The sequence below is a fragment of the Prionailurus bengalensis genome, chromosome D4 (assembly GCF_016509475.1).
Source record: "Prionailurus bengalensis isolate Pbe53 chromosome D4, Fcat_Pben_1.1_paternal_pri, whole genome shotgun sequence".
Taxonomy (NCBI): domain Eukaryota; kingdom Metazoa; phylum Chordata; class Mammalia; order Carnivora; family Felidae; genus Prionailurus; species Prionailurus bengalensis.
In genome coordinates, this window is record NC_057359.1 from 10,622,227 (window position 1) to 10,644,918 (window position 22,692).

Here is a 22,692-nt window from a genome sequence, read left to right on the forward strand (position 1 = left end):
TGGAGTTGGCAGAAGGAGGGGACCAGCAGGGAATCAGAGAGGGGGAGGACACGGAGGTCCTGTTGTATGTCCACTCTGCTGACCTCATCGGGGCCGCGGCAAGCTTCTGCTCGTGGGGACATTTCTGTAGGAATCCAGCTCCTGTCACGGGGACCCTCTGCTCTGTCTCAGCTTTGTCTTAAGTCCCAGTTGCACTGTTCCCGGCCCTTGATCCTTTAGAGACAGATAAAGACTCTTCCCTCCGTGCCTTGCCAACGCCATGTGCTCACACCTGGCCCAGTCGCTTTGATGAGTGCTTTCCTGTGAGGCCTTCTGAGAGATGCCAAGGCCGTCCTACTGGGACCCTGGCACACTTTGGTTCCAACACCCAGAGCCCCGGGTAAGAGCAGCGTCTTGGGTGATCTGTCTGTGGACCAACCGCTTCCATTGGCTCAGATCGGCAGGAGATTTCTTCCCAACTCCCTCCTCTGTTTACCATCAGGGACTCCTAGAGGGAAGGAGGGCTAGCAACTTTAGCTTCCGCTTCCTCTCCCAGGGCCACAGAGTCCTAGTCAATAAATGTGCAAGATCAAAAGCAATTTTCACCTTTTCCATGGTTCTCTGGAACCGTGGCTCCCTGCAGTTCTCCATAGCTCCCTGCAGTTAAGGGCAGGAAAGGGGTACAGACGAAGCCTTTGGCTGACCCGCAGAGCCCTCCTTATGGCCACCACAGTTCCTGCGACCCCATCTATAGACTGGGGGTGAGAGCAAACTCTGGCCTCCAGGCTGTTCGAGGACTAAATGAGACAATGCTTAAAACGGTGCCCGGCGCATAGCTGGGAAGATGCATACTGCATTTCGGATGGGATTATTTTTCCCTCCTCAGGGATGCCAGCAGTTACAGGATTAGAGGAAGGACAGTCATTGTGACACCTTCCGAGAATACAGACGGAGCTCTAAGATGCCAGGTGGAGCCACTGAGCCCTCAAAAGGCTGAGTCCATTCTGGCCGGGCATGGGAGCAGCAGTGTATTCAAGGTGACTTCTGAATATAAAAGCGTCGCATGTGATTAATACATTAGGCTAAGGAAGCGTTTTGTAACTCTGAGCTTCCAAGGAGAGGCAAAGTGGCAAGAGGACTGACGTTGGACGAGAGCCCTTGAGTCTCTGGCCCTCGGGGGCTGAGCGGGCTGGGCAAACCCTGCTTCAGTCTTCGTGTCCTGTGTGTGCAATGGGATGACTCCCCAGGGTGCTTCTCACACACAGGTCTTTACTGGGGTTTCAAGGACGTATTAAGGAGCCCTTAGGGCTGCTGCTGGAACCCTGACATAGCAGAGTTTGAGAACCTCATCAGAGTTTTGGCTCTCCGGTCTCGCAATTGTGCTTATCATATGTAACTACTAAATAATATCTAAGAATGACTAGGTGACACGTGTGTGTACATATGTGTGCGTGTGTATGCATAAACGACGTGAGATATTTTTTAACGGGGATACCTTGGGACTTGGTTTGTTTGAGATTCCACAACATAGAATTTCGTTTTTGCCACCCGACTTTTCACGTGCCATCTGATAGATGAATTCGGTTTAAGATTATCTGCATGAGTTGTGTACAGATGGACGATGATCCGAGTGAATCTCCTTCACGTGGAGAAACTTGATGGCGAGTGGGGTGAGTACAGGGACGTACAGGAATGGCATGTTGGTGTTGATGCTTCTCACGCCTCAAGAGGGTTTCAAGGCCAGTTCATTTGCTGCCAGAGCACAGAGCTCGTGTCTCAGGGCTGACGTTGTTGCTACAACACTTGGAGGCTGTGGCCGCCCACCTTAATGAACTTGGCTTTTAGAACGGGAAATTGTGGTGCCGGCTGGGTACGAAGACCCTCGGCTCTGTCGACGCCTCGCGGGGCAGGGATGGTGTGGACTAGTGGATCTTCAGGGGTGCTCACAAGTCCTCCAGGGAGACAGGTTAATGTGCACTCCTGGGGTCCTCCTCTCCTTACCTCATTCAGTAGTCCTAGGGAGGGTCTCTAAAATCCGCTTCATTTTTGCTAAACACCCCCCGGGAGATTCTGTTGTAAGAATTCCAGACTGTGCCTTGAAAAGATGCCTCTCTAGCAAACACCCTTCCCCAGCTAGGGGTCGGGACTTGGTGAAAAGCTCAAAGATTTGAATCCTGGATGTTTCTGTGGCACAGGCTGACTTCCTTTTAACCCGATTGCACATCTCTTCTCATTTCCTCCCCAGGATGACTTTTATTTTTGTTTCCTTTGACCCCCTGTTGTCTAATATCCTATTATTCAGTACTGTTCCATTTTCCTTAGGCTTGAACTTACATAGATAAACTAGAGCTCAGGGGGAAATCATACCCTCTCTCTCTTAAAACAAAAATTACTGACTTAATGTCACAGCGCAAAGAGCCCAGTGACTATAAAGCTAACTCTATCACTAAATCATAATCCACTCCTAACCCTAATCCCCGAGATCGTCTGTATATACATTTTTATGTACAATTGACTCTTGAGCAACATGGGTTTGAATGGCGAGGGTCCGCTTACATGCGGATTTTTTTTTTTTGATAAGTACAGTACAGTCCTGTAAATGTATTTCCTCTTCTTCACGATTGCTTAACATTTTTTCTTTTCTCCAGCCTACTTTATTGTATGAATACAGTATATGACACACATAACGTATAAAACATGCACTGACTGTTTATGTTACTGGTAAGGCTTCCCGCCAACAGGAGGCTCTTAGTTAAGTCGTGGGGGGAGTCAAAGTTATATCTGAATTTTCACCTTGGGGGGGATGGCGTTCCTCTCCCCTACAGTGTTCACGAGTCAGCTGTGGTTGGTATCTACGCTTGTATCCTTTTTTCATTTAACATCATATCAAAATTTATCTCCATTTATCAACATTGATAGAACGGATATTCTTAGTTGCTTTCTTTTCCCTTCCAGTAATGATTCAAAAACTGGGTATTAGTATTGTTCTTTTCATGCGAAAATGAAGGACTACAGCTGTGCCTTCTGCCCTTCTAGTAGAGATCTGATAGAAGTTGGAGGGTAAACAGATTTGCAAGTTTCATTTTTTTTCTTTCCCTAATAAATATCAGTTGGTGCTTGTCTGGTACCAAGCAGTGTGCTGGGGCTACAGAGAGGATCATAAAGACAGACCCAAATCCTAGCAGTTGAATAAGCAAGATGGAAAGACAAATATAAATTGGGATGATTGCTGGAATGGAAATAAACAGGGTGTTTAAAGAACAGCAGAGAGGAAGACATATTACAGCATAAGCGGGTCAGAAAGGCCTCTCAGGGGTGGTGACGTTTAAGCTGAACCCCGAAGAGAAGGACCCAAAATGTGCGTGCCTGGGCAGGGGCAGGGGATGGGAGGTAGGGAGGGGAGGGAGAATCTGAGAAAGGCTTTGAGGCTGGAAAGGCCACGGCATCTTACAAGAACCAAACTGGGAACGACGTGGCTGAATGAAGAGAGGAGGATAGTATGAGCCCAGGTGAGAAACGGAGGGAAACATGATCGTATAAGGGCTTCATAAGCCACGATAAAACTTGTGCTTTATTTCTGGTATGCTGGAAATCGGTGAAGGGTTTTCAAGAGGAGGGCGACACGACCTGTTTAGAATGGGCAGCCCCCGTGCGAAATGACCGGGCCAGCGCAAAAACAAACACGTGCAAGGAGAAAGGAATTGTAAGAAGCACCCGGCAGACGATGGCAGCTCAGCCAGGTGTGGGGTGGTGAGGACGGCAAGAAGCTACAGGCGGGAGGGACATTCTCAAGGTGGCACTGGCAAGTATGGGTAGGAAGACGGGCAGAGGAGTGAGGCAGAGTTGGATTTTAGGGAACGATCCCATATTTTCAGCAGGAGCAACTTGGGGGGAAAAAACGTCAGTCCCCAACCTGGGCAACTGCGCTGCCTTTCTGCAACGTGTTTCTCACGCCCTACAGGGTGGACACACAAACACGCAAGGATCTCACCAGAAGCTCGAAGAAGAACCAGGCGTACTTGAAGACGGTTTCTCTCACCATCCCGGTACTGACCACCATCTGCAGGGCAAGCTCCTCGTGGAAATGCTGGACGAGAAGCAGAGAAACCAGTCTGAGATGGCAAGAGCCTTCCACACTGACACCTTTTCTCTCTAGTGGCTTGTTACTGATGCACATGTCCTAGGTGTCCCAGACCACAGCTGGATGGCAAGGTCAGTGCTCAGGTAACCTGACACGGAGAATCTTCTAGGCAGGTGGGAGGAGGCTGGTGGTGGTATCATGGAAGAGGGCTAGGTCTGAAGGAATGGCCTTCGCCTGGGAGTGACCCTGCAGGTGGGGCTGAGACTGTTACTTTCCTCTCGGCCCGTGGGGCAAATTATCTGTGTGACCACGTGCAAGCCATTCCTCTCTTGGCTCTCAGTTTTCTCATCTATAAATCTGTTGGTTGGTAGCAATGGTGGTCAAACTGGAATGCGCATCAGAATCCCCTGGAGGTGTTGTTGAGACGCAAAGACTGCTGGGTCCGCCCTCAGGGTTTTGGATTTGGATTTGGATCTTGTAAGTCTGGGGTCAGACCTGAGAATTTGTATTTCTAACAGGTTCCCAGGTGACGCTGGTGCTGTTGGTCCAGGGACCTCAATTCGAGAACTGTTGCCTAGGTGGCATCTAAACTCTCTTCCAGGGGTGCCTGGGTGGCTCAGTCAGTTAAGCACCTGACTCTGGCTCAGGTCAGGATCTTGTGGTTCATGGGTTCAGGCCCTGAGTCAGGCTCTGTGCTGACAGCTCAGAGCTTGGAGCCTGCTTTGGATTCTATGTTTCCCTCTCTGCCCCTCCCCTGCTCTCTCTCTCTCTCTCAAAAATAAAATAAACATTAAAAAAATTAAGCTCTGTTCCAGATAAGACAATTCTTGTTTTTATAATCGCACTATGTCATTGTAGGAAACACGATGGGTTGGGATTATGAGCAGATCTTCTGCATTAAACAGCGGGGAACTCAGCATTTCTCAACTCCTATGTCCCAGGGTCAGATGCTGGAAGTTCTCAGCTTTGTTCTATGTCTACACTTCCTTTCGAGTTATCTAACTGCTCAACAGCAAACGTAGCAGGTGGTGACTGTGGCATCTTTGTACATTTCCCATTCCCTGGTTTATCTGGCTACTTGTTAACGCTTTGACAACAGCTTTGCTTGGGAGGAAGTTCAAGAATAAAGGTAAGGCCACCAATTCATCTCAGTTTTCCTGAGACTTGGTCTGGAAACAGAAAAGTCCTGCATCCCAGGGAACCCTTGGTCCTGGGCAAACAGAGATGGGCGGCCACCTTAACTAATGGCAAAAAATGGCATCTGCCTACTTCCGTTGGATTTCGCTAATCTGGTGATCATAAAACCGAACATAAATATAGATGAACTATTTTTTATTGTTCTGTGGGTGAGACCTAAACTATTTGAGGGGTGCCTGGGTGGCTCAGTTGATTAAGCATCAGACTCTTGGTTTCAGCTCAGGTCTTGATCTCAGCGTCTTGAGTTTAAGCCCCACACTGGGCTCCATGCTGGGTGTGGTTGATGGGGGGGTGGGAGGGAGGGGAGGGTGGGTGATGGGTATTGAGGAGGGCACCTTTTGGGATGAGCACTGGGTGTTGTGTGGAAACCAATTTGACAATAAATTTCATATATTGAAAAATAAATAAAATAAAATAAAATAAAATAAGAAAACAAAAAAAACGATTTGAGCATCCTAATACCACGTGCGAGGGTACCAGCAAAATGGCAGATAAGTCTTCAATTCAATCCCTAAAACAAAAATTAATTATAGCAAAGGCTGCCCTTGACAAACCTTTAGAGCACCCACCCTGAACAGTGTGCAAGGAACCCAATTTACTATCTCACGGACATTAACATTTGAGAGTTAGTAAGCTAAAGGGAGACTCATGGAAAAACCCATGTGCAGATGGCTGGGTATTCTATTTATATCCTTAGCCGGTTAATGGCGATGGGTGCAAAATGCTTAGATGTTTCAGCTTGTCAGGAGGCCCCCCCCCCTTCATTCTTCCAGGTGAGTCAAATCTTTATAATCTTAACACACGGAAAGAAGGCATTTGTCTGCTGTTAGGAGACTGCCAGGAAGCTCACCCCCTTGAGAGCGTTAGGAGGCGGAATGTTAATGTAGCAGGTGGTCTAAGTGTGCCTATGATGTAAGTTGGCTACGCCCGGATCTTGCCCCGGTAGGAAAGACACGCTCCGCTAGCTTCAAAGGTAACCTCTGGAAAATAGGTCAGTTTGACTGCCAGAGTCTTATGGCAAGAAGAGATTAGAGGATAAGCTGCTTCTTAAAGTAATTTATGTTGCTTACCAGGCAACATTATTACAAGAACACCTTGCTCCTGACGTTACAGGAGACAGCCAAGCAGCTAAATCCTTTTTTGCTGAGCTACCGAAGAAACACTGTCTCAGCTGCCCTCTGAAATGAAACGATTGGCTTCTGGTCAAAAGAAGGCAAGTGCAAAACCAAACGCGATGGCCTGCCTTAAGGAAGCCTGGCTGCGGGCAAACCATGGCTTTTAAAAGAGGGACTTTGTAACCAGTCACCGCAAAGCCCCAAGCTAAGTTTCAGAGTAGGTGCAAAAGTTATTGTCAGCACCTGGCCCCATCTTTTTTCACTTCTTTGAAAAGTAACTCCTGGTACCTCTCCCCAGACATAGGGTGCCTGGACTACTGAAAAGTCTGCACCCCCAGGCGCAGGCAGCACCCCCACCCCGCCACGCTTGATCTTTCCCTCACTTGGTCCAAAGTGAGCTGAGCTGAGGCTCCTTCCCTCCTTGCTTGTTTCATAAACATTCCCCGTGGCGTCAGCTGTTGCAAACGGCTTACTGTGTTATCCTTCCAATCAGCATACTTAGATTTTAATAAGGGTCTTGAAAGACACTCAAGGGTTTAAGTAACTACCATAAAGGAGCAATTCTTGGGTGCCTGGCAGAGGAGAAATCCTAAGAAAGACACCCCCACCCCTTAGACCACACAGGCTGTGACTGGGGCGGGAGAATTTTTTTTTATATAGGATGTTCTGGTGAGCAGTTTGTAAAGTCTCTGAACTCATAAGTAAAGCTGATTAGAATGAATTAAGTTTATTCGTTATTTGAGAGAGACAGAGACAGTATGAGTGGGGGAGTCAGTAGAGAGCGAGGAAGAGAAAGAATCCCAGGCAGGCTCCATGCTGTAGGCTCAGAGCCTGACGCGGGGGCTTCATTTCATGAACCGTGAGATCATGACCTGAGCCAAAATCAAGAGTCGGTGCTCAACTGACTGAGCCACCCAGGCACTCCCGATTACGAAGAGTTTTGGGGCACCTGGGTGGCTCAGTCGTTTAAGCGTCTGACTCTGGCTCAGTTCATGATCTCGCAGTGTGTGAGTTCAAGTCCCACGTTGGGCTCTGTGCTGACCACTCGGAGCCTGGAGCCTGCTTCCGATTCTGTGTCTCTCTCTCTCTGCCCTTCCCTTTGCTTGTGCTCTGTGTCTCTCTCTCTCTCTCAAAATTAAATAAGTAGACATTTAAAAGATTTTTAAAAACGAATGAATTTTGAGGAAGCATTTCCTGTCACTTGATCTAGTATTGAAATAACTGATACCTAATTATTGCCATTCACTTTTGTTGAGAACGAACTGTCCTCGGCTTACCTGCTCCTGAAAAAGAAACTAATGCAGCGCTTCTAAAACCGTGTCTCTGGATGAGTGTCACCTGGGAACTTGTTAGAAACGCAAATTCTTGGGCTCCACTTCAGATCTATCGGATCAGAAACTCTGGGAGTAGGGTGCAGCCATCAGTTTTAACAAACCCTCCGGCAGGGCACCTGGGTGGCTCAGCGTATTGAGGGTCTGACTTCGGCTCAGGTCATGATCTCGCAGTTCATGAGTTAGAGCCCCGCGTCGGGCTCTGTGCTGACAGCTCAGAGCCTGGACCCTGTCTCTTTGCCCCTCCCCTGCTTGCGCTCTACCCAATCCCCTCCCCCCAAAATAAATAAACATTAAAAAAAAAACCCTCCAGGTACTTCTGAATGCATGGAAATTTGGAGAACCACTCACTGAATAGGAAACCAATTGGTCAAAAAATGGAGGATGAGGGAGAGAGCTACAAAAGTGTGTGTGTGTCAGGAGGGTGAGAACGAGGGAGGAGAGCACTTTGATGGTGTCTATTATAAATCATAGTGAGAGGACACGGGCAAATTGTACTCACACTGCCCGGCTCTGTACCTTTTTGCTGGCTGGCCTTGGGGCTGTGGTCGAACTGGGAACATCATTGTTGCCAGAGCAATAGTAAGACATTCGGTTGCAGTTACGATCAGCAATCTGAAAAACACAAACCATGACGTATCTGTCCACTGACACTGGTTCACTGCACAGATGAGCCTGCGGTCTGGGAATCACAACCTCAGAACTCATTTCCAATACATTTCTGCCTTTTTTTTTTCTGGTTACAAAGGAAAGACAATTGCCATAAATATAAAATGAAGCAAAGAATGTAAGGTCACATTTAATTTTATTGCTCCTGAGATAATCACTGTTAGCAGTTTAGTGTGTAGAGTGACCCATAGTTAAAGCCTCGTTAAGAACACGGGCTGCTGAAGTCCCTTCCATGTTGTGACTTTATTGGGAGGGCGTGAAAAATAAAGCGTGGGAACAGCGCCTCTCTGTGGGCTAGTATGGTACTGTCGTGGGCTCTTAAAACACTGTATTTTAAAAATTGTCAAAAACCACTGTGGACAAAACGTTCTCCCCTTGCTACAGCACGATTAGAAAATTCTTAACCCAATCCACATAGAAATTTAATAATTTCATTTTTATTAAGGACACCAGAATGATCAAGGCTGTCATTGATAGCTGCAGGCTATTTCCCTGCCCTTCCCCCCAGGGGCCATCAGAAAATGCTAATGCTTAAAGGGACCTTAAATATGAGGTTGGACCATGGTGTGCTGGCAAAGGTAACAATCGGCTTCTGAGGGGGAGGAGCTGGTGTGCAGCATTTGCCTATTTCTGTGCTGTAAGTGCTTTCATCGTGGCAGATTTCAGGTTAACATGACGTCACTGAACAGAGCGTTGGGAAGAGATGTGTCCTAGCAAATCATTCTGTTGTATATCCTCCATACAAATACAATAGACACAGATGACCTCAAGAACATAGATAAGAGTAAAACGTAGTAAAATAGTGAGGAAGGGCGTTTCAATACTACCTTTCTAAAGTGGAATAATTTTGGATTTATGGGCAAGTTGCAAAGGTAGTACAGAGTTCTTGTGTACCCTTCTTTGCCCAGTTCCTCTCGATGTTAGTATCTTACATAACTATGATACCTTTGTCAAAACTGAGAAATTAACATGGGCTCATGACTAGCAACTAAACCACAGATTCAGATTTTACCAGTCTTTCCGCTAACGTAGAGTTTCGGTTTTAACATGCAATCCAAGACACCATATTACATTTAGATTATTTTTTAGTTAATACAGCTTATTTAATTGTTAGCTTATGTCATTTCATTTTTGACAGTGTCTGTGGTTAACATCTGGCTCAGAACATTTCAGAAATTTGACCAATCAGCTCTCAGACGCCGTGGGTTGATTCTGGAAGTCAAAAAAGGTAGAACAGAAACAATTTTATATGGTGCACACTCTAGATTGTTAGAATCTTTGGCAGTGGATCTCTAGGTGGTTCTTAAATTCACCCATGGTTCAGCAACTCCACAGAGACGAGGAAAAGGAGGCCCAGGGCAGGATCAGACTTGCCCCTGAGCCCTCAGCTGGGGGGATGATAGAGTCGAGACCCAATTCTGGTCTCCAAATCATTTTTCTCACAACACACTGTCTCCAGTGGGCGGATTTTGTAAGAGAAATTATGTCAACACCTGGGAGTTTGATTTATCATAATCAGGGGAAATGAAATTACTCTAAAAGCTTATCCCTAGATCCATAGATAACTGGGGAAAAAAATTCAGATGGCAGCTTTATGGAAAAACAAACAACAATACTGAATTAGACACTCAGGAGTGTGAATTTCATGATTCTATCACAATTTTGAAAAAAATGTTCAGATGAGACACATTCTACAAAATATCTGACCAGGATGCCTCAAAACTGTCAAGGTCATCAAAACCAAGGGAAGTCTACAAAATTGTCCCAGCCAAGAGGTGACTGAGGAGACAGGACTACAAAATATACTGTGGTATCCCAGATGGGATCCTGGAACAGAAAAGTGGCATTAGGGAAAAACGGATGAAATCTGAATAAGATATGAAACTTTAGTTAATAATAATAATAACAATGGATCAACATTAGTTAATTGTGACAAATGTACCATCCTAATGTAAAATGTTAATAAAAGAGAGACTAGGTAAGGAGTATACAAAAACTTTCTGTACTATATTCACAACAATTCTATAAATTTTCGAGCGTTACAAAATAAAAAATTGTGCCAAGAAAAAGCAAAGAATTCATGGTAGGAAAAAAGGATAGCCCAAGTCATCAACCCTCTCAGGATCTCGGTTTTTGTTTATAAAACCTGGCTTCGCTCTTTGGAACTATTATATGGGGAAATCAACTTATGGATGTGAATGAATATTTAAAAACAACAATGGCAACAACACCGTTCTAGTCATCTGAAAAACAATCAAAGTTCCATTTGCTTCTTTGCAAACAGAATCCATGGACCCCATGCGCCTCAATCAGCTATCCCCTAAAGATTTCCCACCAGGGGCAACTAACTGAGCAGATCTTCAAATGCCAGGCTTGCCTCTGCCCGTTGGCAGAATGGTCTCGATCACTTCCAAAGCCGAAGCCCTGAGAGCATCGGGCCAGCAGAGCAGGGGCAACGGTCCCGGTCGATTTCGTGCCGTTTTGCCAAGTTTCGGTGAAAAATGAAAAGAGCTCGCGTCACCTTTCAGGGTTTGACACCTTCCCTACCTTTGACGACATGATGTTCTTTACCTCCTCGTCTGCTGCACAGTGTGGCCCCGCGAGGTCTGGATTACTACTGCTCATCACCCGCGCCTGCAGCAGCTTTGAACTCACGGTGGCAGCGGACGTGCGTCCAAAGGTGTGGTAGCGAGGGTCAGGGAGGCCAGCGGGGGCGCCTGCACCCCGCCAGGTACCGACATGTCAACAGAAAGGGGATCAGAGTCACTTACTGTGCTTGAAAGGGGAACGGAGGGAGTGGAACTAAAACCCACCTGATTAGATCTTGGAATTAGGGTCTTATATCAAATGCTGGGGGAGGTCCAAGGGGCAGTTGATAAGGTGGGAGGCAGCAGGGAGCTGGGAACACACACCTCATCCAAAGGCAGAGGCGGCTACTGAGCCAACCCCAGGGCTACTGGAGCTTCTGATGGTTCTAGACAAGCTAGAAATGTGGACTTCTAAACTTATTAATATTTACATTAAGACAGCTTTAAAAGTCCCGCGAGGTGTTCTGAGATCTGAGAATCCAAGGAATCCTCTGAGCCTCCTATCAGTTTTCACCGTGATGTGTACGTCTTCAAAAGTGATTATGTGAGTCTATGAGATATTACCAGTTCTGTAAAAACTCAATCGAGGGGCACCTGGGTGGCTCAGGGAGTTAAGCGTCCGACTTCGGTGTAGGTCAAGATCTCATGGTTTGCGAGTTCAAGCCCCGCATCGGAATCTCTGCTGTCAGCTCAGAGCCTGCTTCGGATTCTGTCTCCCTCTCTCTCTCTGCGCCTACCCTGCTCACTCTCTCTCTCTCTCTCTCTCTCTTTCTCAAAAATAAATAAACATTAAAAAAAAAAAAACTTACACAAAAAACCTCAGTCGAGATTACAGGTTTTACTTGCAATGAGGCTGCGTGGACTAATAAAAACAGCAAGTTTCTTTGCGAGGTAGGACCTGGAGGTTTGTAAACTTGGTAATGCTACTTTTCATATCCTGCTGACTAGAAGCACGGGGCGATTCTTACCTCTGTAACTAATTGGGAAGACTGGAGAAAGGCACCGTTGTTATTTCAAAAGTTTAGTTTGGGGGAAATGAGGACAGGGATTTCTTCTCTTCATAATGAGACGTTTAGGAAGCAGTGCTCACCATGACAGTCAGATATGTGTTGTGTCCCTGGTCATTATCATCCTAGCGTCCTACGTTCCTGTTGTCACTGAGCCATCTTTGAAAAGAAAAGATCCTCGCCCGCATCAGAAATCACCCACTGGGTAAAGACCAGTGAGAGTCATCCCACCAGCGGAAAAAAAGAAGTGCCTACGGTATACAAAGAGGGAGCGAGGCAGGAAGGAAGCAAGAGGGAAAGCTCTAGAAATAAACTTCTCAATTCAGCACTCACGTTCTGTTTTGTATCACTGATACAAAAATAAGTGACAAATGAACAAAATGGGTTTTACCTGGGAAAAAAGTTTCCGTGGAAGAGGTGATGTTGGGCATTTTCTTATATTTTTAATTACGTGGCAGTGGGTGGGGGGGGGTGTGGAGGGGGGGGCCTGCCCACCAGATGCCCACACCGGGGGCGACGCTACCTGACTTGGGCGAGTCCCTGGGCGGCTCCGGCAGGCGGAAGACGTAGTGCACGTACGAGGCCAGCAAGCAGTTCCTCCCGTGCTGGTCCTTGGCCAGGTCCTTGCTGTTGTGCAGACTGTTGGCGATGGCCACGACGGACTCAAAGGCAAACTGGGAGAAGTTGGCTGAGGAACCGAGAGAAAAACGGGTGGCCTCATCATCAGTCGTTAATGAATCCAGGTGGAATGTTCTCTAGGGCTGGGTCCTCAATGGATCAGAGGTAGAATGTTCTCCGGGGCTGTGCCAAGGAGTCCTCGCTGCCGACCAGCCGAACCAGGCAGGTCACCACGCGGGCCAGGGCAGAGTGAGCGGTTTTAGGGCCACCCTCCGCCCCGGCTCTGCTCACTGGGAACGACTTGCACATTTCCTTCTCCATCTCCCCCTGTGGGCAGGACTTGAGACGGGGTCTACTGTGGCTCTTCGCAACAAAGACTTGAGACCGTCTAGGCCCCCTTCCCCCTCTCAACCATGCTGTGACCTGGTGTTACTCAGCGGGACCCGCACTGACATGAGCACTATCACCCGGGAGCCAGTTAGACATGCAGACTCTCGGGCCCCGCCCTGGACCTCTGGAGTCAGAATCCGCATTTAACAAGATGCCCAGGTGATTCTCAGGTGCGCTCGGGTCTGAGATGTGCTGTTGCAGCACGCAGATTCTTGGGGCCACAGATTAAACTAAAAAGGGAGATGTGGGGCGCCTGGGTGGCTCAGTCGGTTAAGCGTCCGACTTCGGCTCAGGTCAGGATCTCGCGGCCCGTGGGTTCGAGCCCCGCGTCGGGCTCTGTGCTGACAGCTCAGAGCTTGGAGCCTATTTCGGATTCTGTGTCTCCCTCTTTCTCTGACCTTCCCCTGTTCATGCTCTCTCTCTCTCTGTCTCAAAAATAAATAAACGTTAAAAAAAATTTTTTTTTAAATAAAAATAAAAAGGGAGATGTGTTGTGCTGTCCTCCATAGTGGACCTGCCCAAATGATTGATGACTGTGTACAGTCTTGTTCAGGAGCCCCAAGCCCTCCACGGTTTGGCCCCACCCTACATATCCAGTCTTGTACCTTTTCTGCTCAAATTCAACTCCCTTTAAAATGAGGTAGCTGTTCAGTCCCCACCGTGTGTCTGCTCTGTCTTAGCTCTGCCATTTTTCTCATGCTGTTGTCCTCACCTGGAAAGTGCAATCTGCTCCCACCGGCAAAATCCCAGCAGCCCTTCAATGATGGGCACAATCCCCCCCTCCTCCACGAAGGCTCTGACACCACCCAGTTCAGGGTTTCAGTGACACCGACACATAAAGTTATTTGGCCGTTCCTGGGGGAACTCTGTCTCTCTGAGGAGGCATCCAGCCTCCCGGCATTCACCGGGGTGAAGTGCATTTCTCCTCCTTTCTTGTCTCCCCACCGTGCCTTCCATAGTGCCTGACAGATGGGTTCTGAATAAAGGCTGTACCTTAAGTGCCTCCAACTATTTGGTCCCCCAGGACAGGCAGCAACTTGCTACAAAGCTCAAAACAGGTGAATGAACACTCTGTCTAGTGAACAAGTCTATGTTAAATAGCCGGAACATACGGGGAACCTGGGTGGCTCTTGTCGGTTAAGCGTCTGACTCTTGATTTCGGCTCAACTCATCATCTCACGGTTTGTGAGTTCCAGCCCCGCGTGAGGCACTGCGCTGATGGCGTGGAGCCTGCTTAGGATTCTGTTCCCCTCTTTCTGCCCCTCCCTCTCTCAAAATAAATAAAAATAAACTTAAAAACACTAGCTGGAACAGACAAAGCAGGGTGCAGATATGTGGGGGCATGGGAAGAAATCTGGGAGGGGGGTGAGCTTGCCAGTTTGCAGGAATCTATCCGGAGAGGCAACAGCTCCACGAACGACACGCTGGCCTGCCTGTGACAAGGATGTCTAACCTGTGGATGCTCGAAAGAAGCATCCCAGGACACGATGCACCCGAGGGATTCTTCCCGGGCTCTGCAGGCTACCTGGCATGTTCTAGACTATGAGTTCATGGCCCCTCCCCGCCAGCTCACTCATGTGCCACGGCCCAACTGTGTTACTTACTTCTCTTCTGACACTCCCAGGAAAGGGTCTTCCGATACTGTTTTCTGAACCTCTTTTTTTCTAAACCAGACATTCGGTTTTCCGCCTTTGTCTTGCGCATCTTGCTTGCACATTTTGGCCTTTTCCCCTCCGCCCCTCCTTCAAAGCCATCTCAAATACCGTCTTCTTCCTGGGACCCTCCTTCATCCTCCCAGATGGATGTTTTCACCACCCCTGCTCCGGTATTTAGCGTATGTGTCCCTATGAGGACTTCTGTCGGTCCTGCTGCTCTTTGCCATGTTGTAAGTCCCATACGCTCTTGACTGTTCCTGCAAAGCCTACAACACCTAGCAGAGGACTAGAGCATGGGTGGGACCCAAAAGACATCCGCTGGACTGGAGGGCACAAGACCACATTAGTCCAGCTGAAAACAGCCCGAACAAAGGTGCCTCACAGCTGCTGGTCTCCTGCAGGAGTCGGGGGAACCGCCGGACCCAGGTCATACCTGACATTGTCCCAGAGGAAGTCTTACACATCGTACTTAGTGCCAACGTGTTCAAAGTAAGCATTTAAAATATACTGTAAGACAGAAAAACCACTGAGTGGTTGCTGGGGACTGAGGGGAAGGGTGAATGGGGAGTGGCTATGGATGGGTAGGGGCTTCTTAAATTTAGGGCTGATGAAAATGTTCTGGAATTAGATACCAGTGACAGTTGAGCAACTATGTGAATGTGCTAAAAATCAGTGAATTGTGGGGCTCCTGGGTGGCTCAGTCAGTTGAACATCCGACTAGTGATTTCAGCTCAGGTCATGATCTCACGGTGCGTGAGTTGGAGCCCCGTGACGGGCTCTTTGCTGACAGTGCGGAGGCTGCTTGGGATTCTCTCTCTTTGCCCCACCCCTGCACGCTCTCTCTCTTTCTCCCACTCTATTTTTCTAAATAAATACATAAACTTAAAAAAAAAAACAAATGAGGGGCACCTGGGTGGCTCAGTCAGTTAAGCGGCCGACTTCACCTCAGGTCATGATCTCGGGGTCTGTGAGTTCGAGCCCCGCGTCGGGCTCTGTGCTGACAGCTCAGAGCCTGGAGCCTGTTTCAGATTCTGTGTCTCCCTCTCTCTGACCCTCCCCCGTTCATGCTCTGTCTCTCTCTGTGTCAAAAATAAATAAATGTTAAAAAACAAACAAACAAATGAATTGTATGTTTTCGTGAATTTTAAGATATGCATATTACATCTCCACAAAAAAGCGATCACGTTGAATTTCAATTTAGAGAGTTCCTTTCCTCCCATTTAATAGGAACTGTCTGACTTCTTGAAACGCTATTTCTTTGTTGGTCAAGAAAACAAATATCTCAGAGGTAAAATAAATCCATCAATTACAAGAAATGGAACTTGAAAGATTGCCTCTGATCATTCAGTACATACGTCGTTAAAAGCTGAAATTTTAAGCATCCTACATTAATGTGCATTTTTTTTTTTAACATCCAGGAAGTCTCAAAAAAAAAATCAGTGGACTTGGCTTCCCTTGACTCACGTCAGCAATGGAAAGGAAGATAGCACCGCCCCTGTTCTCAGGATTTCCGGGAAGTCTCTGTTCCCACAACAAGGCGCCGCCCCCCTCCCCCGGCCCCGCAGGCCTCCCACCTGTCTGGCCGGCGATGACCATGGGCTGCACGGAGAGCTGGAAGAGCTTGTCCAGCACCAGGTGCAGGAACAGCACCAGTGGCTCCAAGCGGGAGGAGTTCAGGCAGATGAGGCTGAGCTTCAGCTCGTGCTCCAGCGACGTCTCGCTGATCTTCTGGTCCAGCACACGGATGGGGAAGGTCACCTGACTCTCCAGGGAGTGGCAGAGGGTGAAGAACCTCTCCAGGTGGTTGTCCTAGGGGGGCAGACGGCACACGTTGCACGGGGCTCACCTCTCCGTGCTCACCAGGGGGTGCACAGACACACACAGCTCCAAGCCTCTCATCCTGCGTTCCAGACAAGGAGTTCTAAGACAAGGCTGTTTCACACCGAGGGTATGAACTCCTCTGTGCCATGGTGTGAACAAAACAATCGCTTCTTTAAATTTTTTTTTTTATGTTTTATCTTATATTTGAGAGAAAGAGAGAAAGAGAGAGAGAGAGAGAGAGGAAGCATGAGCAGGGGAGGGTCAGAGAGAGGGAGACACAGAATCCAGAGCAGGCTCCAGGCTCTGAGCTGTCAGCACAGAGCCCAACGCGGGGCTCGAACTCGCGAGCAGCCGAAGTCGGATGCTCAACCGGCTGAGCCACCTAGGCGCCCCAAAACAATCTCCTGATAACTATTAACTGAAGAAAACATGCTTTGGACTCTGGCATGGTTTGTAAGCAGAGGCAAGGACACCAGGTTAGACACGTTGCCAAACAGGGGGTCTGAGCACACGTAAAGTGCAGGCAGGGGCCAGAAAAGGAGGGCGTGTCGAACTGGCATGGGGGAAAGCTGGAGAGATGGCAGGATGACGGAGGGAGATGAGACAGCAGAAGAAAACGTTGCAAATGGGACCCCCTCGCACAACGTCTCAGCCAGCAGGCAGCAGGGCAGGTCCTGGGTTCCTTCATCTAGGGGCTCCACATTTTTATGAGGTCTTCCTCATTTAAACCACAAATAAAACCTGAACAGGCCTGGAAGTCTCCACAGAGAACCACTGTTCTTTGTTCTACCCATGCACAAAGACGGTCACTGATGTTTTACTGGACCCTGTCCTTACAGGTTTCTCTGCTGTACCCCCAGCTTCCTTCTGGCTCTGATCTGAAGTGGACCTTGAGGTTCCTTACCTGGGTGTGAACCGAAGAAACAGCTTGCACTTCAATATTAAATACTCCCTTATGTCCTTCAGCCCACTTAATGGGAGGGTTCTGTAAAGGGACTTTCTGTGTTAAAGAAAAAAAAAAAAAGATTAGCAATTCAGTCCCCTTTTCTGATCACCGACAAGCCGAGTGAAGCAACTTGACCCTGTAAATGTCAGGGTTCTACAAATATAACCCCCCCTGGAAGCCTAATCTGAGTGGTCCAGGAGTTAGGAGCCCTGAGTTCGAGTTCAGTTCTTCACAGAATTAGTTACTGTTACTTTGACAAGTCAAATAAACTCCCATTTTCTTATGCTGAAAGGAGCGATCAGAAGTGAGTGACGTGGGGCGCCTGAGTGGCTCAGTGAGTTAAGCATCTGACTTCGGCTCAGGTCATGATCTCGTGGTTCGTGAGTTCCAGCCCCGCGTCGGGCTCTGTGCTGATGGCTCAGAGCCTGGAACCTGCTTCGGATTCCGTGTCTCCCTCTCTCTCTGCTCCTCCCCCGCTTGGGCTCTCTTTCTCTCTCTCAAAAATAAATAAACATTACAAAAAATTGTTAAAAAAAAAAAAAAGAAGTGAGTGCTGGGTCTTAAACTCCCATCCAGCAGTGATAATCCTGGATTCCGGGGAGTAATACTGCAGCGATTTCCCCATTAGTCAGGAATGTCAAGACCAAGTGTAGAATATCTTACAAGACATGAAATTTTAATGCTTTCAAGTGCCCGCAGTTCCTTTCCCTTTTAACACCGTGTTTCCAAATAGCAGTCCTGGTAGGCTCCCGCTTTAATTACTCAAAAGGACTCTTTTATATACCATTTATAGATCAGCAGTTGTTCAGTCCTTAGGGACTTGCCTTAAATTCCCACCAGAATTGTCATCCTCTAGAGACACCACCACACAGCGTTGAGTGAGCACCGCCCAGCCTGGCCCAGCCACATGAGTGTGGGCATCTCCCGCCTTCTAACGGAAGGAGGCTTGCTGTATCTACAAGGGGAGGATGTGTGCATGGGGTGCGGACCCTTGGAAGTCCTCAGACAGACTCACAAATGGGGGCTCAAAGCTGGATCCAGCCCACAGACAAGTTCTGTTCCGCCCAGTGTTGGAAACTTTTCTTTTTTTTAAAAAAAAATTTTTTTTTCAACGTTTATTTATTTTTGGGACAGAGAGAGACAGAGCATGAACGGGGGAGGGGCAGAGAGAGAGGGAGACACAGAATCGGAAACAGGCTCCAGGCTCTGAGCCATCAGCCCAGAGCCCGACGCGGGGCTCGAACTCACGGACTGTGAGATCGTGACCTAGCCGAAGTCGGACGCTTAACCGACTGCGCCACCCAGGCGCCCCAACTTTTCTTTTTTTTAATGCTTATTCATTTCTGAGATACAGAGAGAGAGGGACAGAGTGTGAGCAGGGGGCGGGGACAGAGAGACAGGGAGACACGGAATCCTAAGTGAGGCTCCAGGCTCTGAGCTGTCGGCACAGAGCCCGACGCGGGGCTCGAACTCCAGAACCGCGAGATCATGACCTGAGCTGAAGTCGGATGCTTCACTGCCTGAGCCACCCAGGCGCCACAAGAGCCCTTATCTTTTAAGATAATTGTAAAATATTTATAAATGAAATGATATAACGTCTGGGATTTGCTTCAAAGTAATACTGACTGATGCAAACCTGCGCCAGGCAGACGAGGAGCACGAGAGCTGGTGCAGGGCCAGTGCCTCTGTGGTGACCACGGAGAGGCCACCGGGCTCCCTTAAAAGGGTGGACTGCAGCACTGTGCATGCACAAGAGGTAGCACAGGAAACAGGAGGAAGCAAAGACTACCGACATTGGCATCTCGGGAGCAATAAAGGTATCCAACTGCAGACAGTGACAAGGGACCCAGAGGAGGAGAACCCGGCGACAGTTAGTGTGGGAACCTGCTAAAAGGATCTGTGCTGAGAGCAGCTGTTGTCGCAGAAGGGCTCTATCTGCCTTGTGCTTTACAATACATTATTCTGTGAGTCCCTTTGTCGTGGCGAATGCAAGGCGGTGCTTCCTTGGGTGCAAGGTGCATTTGCCAAACATTCAGAACTGGGGATGCCTCAGTGAAGGGGGTTCCACGTCCACATTTGCTCCCATCCTATCAGAGCAACGTGCTCTCAGAACATGTAACACGCTGAGAGACGGCCGTCCTCCAAAACATGCTGAGCATCCTCAGTCACATCTAAGGGAATGAGAGGTGCATCTGGGCAGGTGGTCCAAGACCATGGCCAGCCAGGAAAGGGCTCCTGGCTAACTTGGCGGTTACCTCTGCAGAATGCATGGAATAGTTGGGGGGCAGCTTTTCCAAGGCAACTGGGAGACAGTAGGATCCCGTTTGAAGGCGTTCATTTAAGAGAATTGGCAGCCACTGAAACAGATGATGTAAAGAATAAAGTGGTATTTATTACAGCACATAATTCTGGCAATTTATCTAGCTCACAATAATCAAATGCAACTAAATGATGATTAGATATTGACCAGGCCTCTTTGCGGCAGTAATTTTAGTCAAGTTCTTTGCATTTTAAATTCCCCGGGAGCTCTGAAGATAGTAATATCCATGATTTACTGCTTTCGGAGCCAAAGGAGTAGCATTTTTCTTTATAGCCAGTGTTTGTGAGTGTCTGAACAAGATCAGTGTTTATCTTACCTTTTATATATACATATATATATATTTTTAAAGAAACAACTTCCTTCCCCTTGGGGAAAAAAGAGCTAGTTTTATATGTGGAGCATATATGTTAAATCTGGAAATAATGGACAGTGCCATGCTTTTTTCTAAGTGAGCGTTCTTCCAGAATCTAGCAGCCCCTAGCTTTCCCTTCCAGAAATATGTCATCTGTTACATCAAGTCATGTTTGCTTTTTGCTATCATCTGGCTTGGCGTATTTTGCTACTTCTGGCAGGAAAAAAAGCAAGTGAGTAGAATTTAGTTGTTGATCTCTGCAGGGACCTTGAGTCCCTCGACCGCAGGGTGAATCAGCAAGTTGAAAACGACTCACCGAATATCCCAGAAGACTTTCCACGGAGGCTCCTTGCTTCTGCTGACAGCTGATATGATAGAAGGTGAACAGGAGGTGGTGATGTACTGTGAGCTTAGCAGGAAGCTTAATTTTCACTTCTTCATAGAAGTCAGGAGACCTGTTTCAAAAGCACATTACACACAAACAACTTTTTTTTTTTAATTTTTTTTTTCAACGTTTATTTATTTTTGGGACAGAGAGAGACAGAGCGTGAACGGGGGAGGGGCAGAGAGAGAGGGAGACACAGAATCGGAAGCAGGCTCCAGGCTCTGAGACATCAGCCCAGAGCCTGACACGGGGCTCGAACTCACGGACCGCGAGATCGTGACCTGGCTGAAGTCGGACGCTCAACCGACTGCGCCACCCAGGCGCCCCTACACACAAACAACTTTTAGCAAGAATGATGACGTCTCTGACTATAAATTCTAAGGCCACAGTCTTTTTGCTCCTCAGAATTTGCCTGCTTGGTGTGTGGCCTTTTATTTTTTTAAATGTAATTTATTGTCAAGTTAGCTAACATACAGCACAGAGGGTGTGCTCTTGGTTTTGGGGGTAGATTCCTGTGATTCATCATTTACATACAACACCCTGTGCTCATCCTAACAAGTGCCCTCCTCAGTGCCCATCACCAACTCTCCCCTCTCCTCCACCCCCCGGCCCCAAACCTCAGTTTGTTCTCTGTATTCAAGAGTCTCTTATGGTTTGCCTCCCTCCCTCTCCGTTTGAAACTATTTTTCCCCTTCCCTTCTCCCATGGTCTTCTGTTAAGTTTTTCAAGTTCTACATATGAGTGAAGGTTCTACATACGAGCTCTGTTTTTCTCTGACTGCCTTATCTCACTCAGCATAGTACCCTCCAGTTCCATGCATGTTGCTGCAAATGGCAGGATTTCATTCTTTCTCACTGCCAAGTAGTATTCCATTGTTTATATAAACTACATCTTTATCCACTCGTCAGTTGATGGACATTTAGGGTAGTTCTCAATTAAAAATGAACTACCCTACGTCCCAGCAATAGCCCTCCTAGGAACTTATCCAAAGGATACAGGAGTGCTGATGCATAGGGGCACATGGACCCCAATGTTTACAGCAGCACTTTCAACAATAGCCAAATTACAGTGTTTTCCTTTTTACTCTACCTCATTCTGCTCCCAAGCTGGAGATCCTTGGACCAACCTTATGCCCCCGGATATACTTTGCCTACCTAACACCCTCACAAACTAAAGGTTTTGTCGGGGTCAGGGGGGAAAGATCTCTGCACACACAGTGGAAAAGTTCAACTTCATCTGAAAACGGGATAAGGCTCAGAGTCTTGCTGTGACCTCCTTTTCTATCTCCACCCCAAGAACAGGGACTGGCATGTGGCTGGCACTCATCAAAGGAATTTGGATTAGCAAATGAATGATGTTAGGAAGGAAAAGGAACCTGATTTTAGTGAATTACAAAGTCCCAGATACTTTACTAAGGGCTTCATGTATATTATTCAGTTCATTGTCAGCCCAACCCAGGAAAGTGCGTTCAGAGAAATGCTTAAATGGGCCAAGGTTATCAAGCCAGGATCAAACCCAAGTCCATCTGACTCTGTAAGGGTGGACTATTCATCTCCTCTTCCTGTGAACTGTGAATAACGGTTTAGACGTTATTCTGTGACTCAGTTTACCCACAGAATAATGAGTGTTCCATTTCTCTTGGCCAACTTAAATCTCCTTAAAGTTGACAATGGGGCAGGTGTGGAGTGATAGTTAGAAGACAAGTAGACAGAGAAAGGAGAGCTGGTTTTGTTTCTGGCCCCCTGCAGTACCTCAGAGCAAGGTAGGAAATTTATTTCTTTATTTAACACCATAAAACTTCTCATTATCATACTAGGACAGAAGGCTCCAGAAAAGGCCAAACAACATTCGGTTCTTAAAGATATTTTCTTCTCCCAGTCTTAGGTAATGGCAAAAAATGTGCATCTCTGACACAGAATCATGGAACTGACATATATTTGCTTGGTCCCTCAGTCCCCCAAATTATAAAACTTTTGGGAGGAATCATCTAAGGGGTTCAGAAAAGCCAGGAGATAATGAGACAACCATGACGTAGGTTTACAACTCTGAAACGTACTTACTTATTATGGTATGTAACGGCTGTGTAAACTTCCTGGAGAAACTCCGGGCCATTAGATTTTCCAAAGATGATCTGTTTGCCAATACAGAAAAGACCAAATGAGCGGTGATATTTGGGTTCATCAAATCAACTGTCATCGGCCCAGGGGATGCTCTGGTCTCACAGAGCTGCATTTTGTA

At 47.5% G+C, this 22,692-nt stretch overlaps 1 protein-coding gene across 5 annotated transcripts in view; it reads right to left on the minus strand.

The window, feature by feature from the left end:
- Positions 1–22,692, minus strand: part of DOCK8 (dedicator of cytokinesis 8) — a 232,552-nt gene that overhangs the window by 66,300 nt on the left and 143,560 nt on the right. For 4 of the 5 annotated variants that reach the window (XM_043566149.1, XM_043566151.1, XM_043566153.1 and 1 more), the window contains 9 exons: positions 22,515–22,585; positions 20,386–20,524; positions 19,653–19,754; positions 17,356–17,451; positions 16,205–16,439; positions 12,491–12,655; positions 10,920–11,089; positions 8,223–8,318; positions 3,971–4,066 (listed from right to left, as the gene is read on the minus strand). In XM_043566149.1, the coding sequence (XP_043422084.1) occupies positions 3,971–4,066; positions 8,223–8,318; positions 10,920–11,089; positions 12,491–12,655; positions 16,205–16,439; positions 17,356–17,451; positions 19,653–19,754; positions 20,386–20,524; positions 22,515–22,585 (1,170 nt within the window). The remainder of the gene's footprint in view (positions 1–3,970; positions 4,067–8,222; positions 8,319–10,919; positions 11,090–12,490; positions 12,656–16,204; positions 16,440–17,355; positions 17,452–19,652; positions 19,755–20,385; positions 20,525–22,514; positions 22,586–22,692) is intronic. The other variant, XM_043566150.1, reaches the window with a different exon arrangement.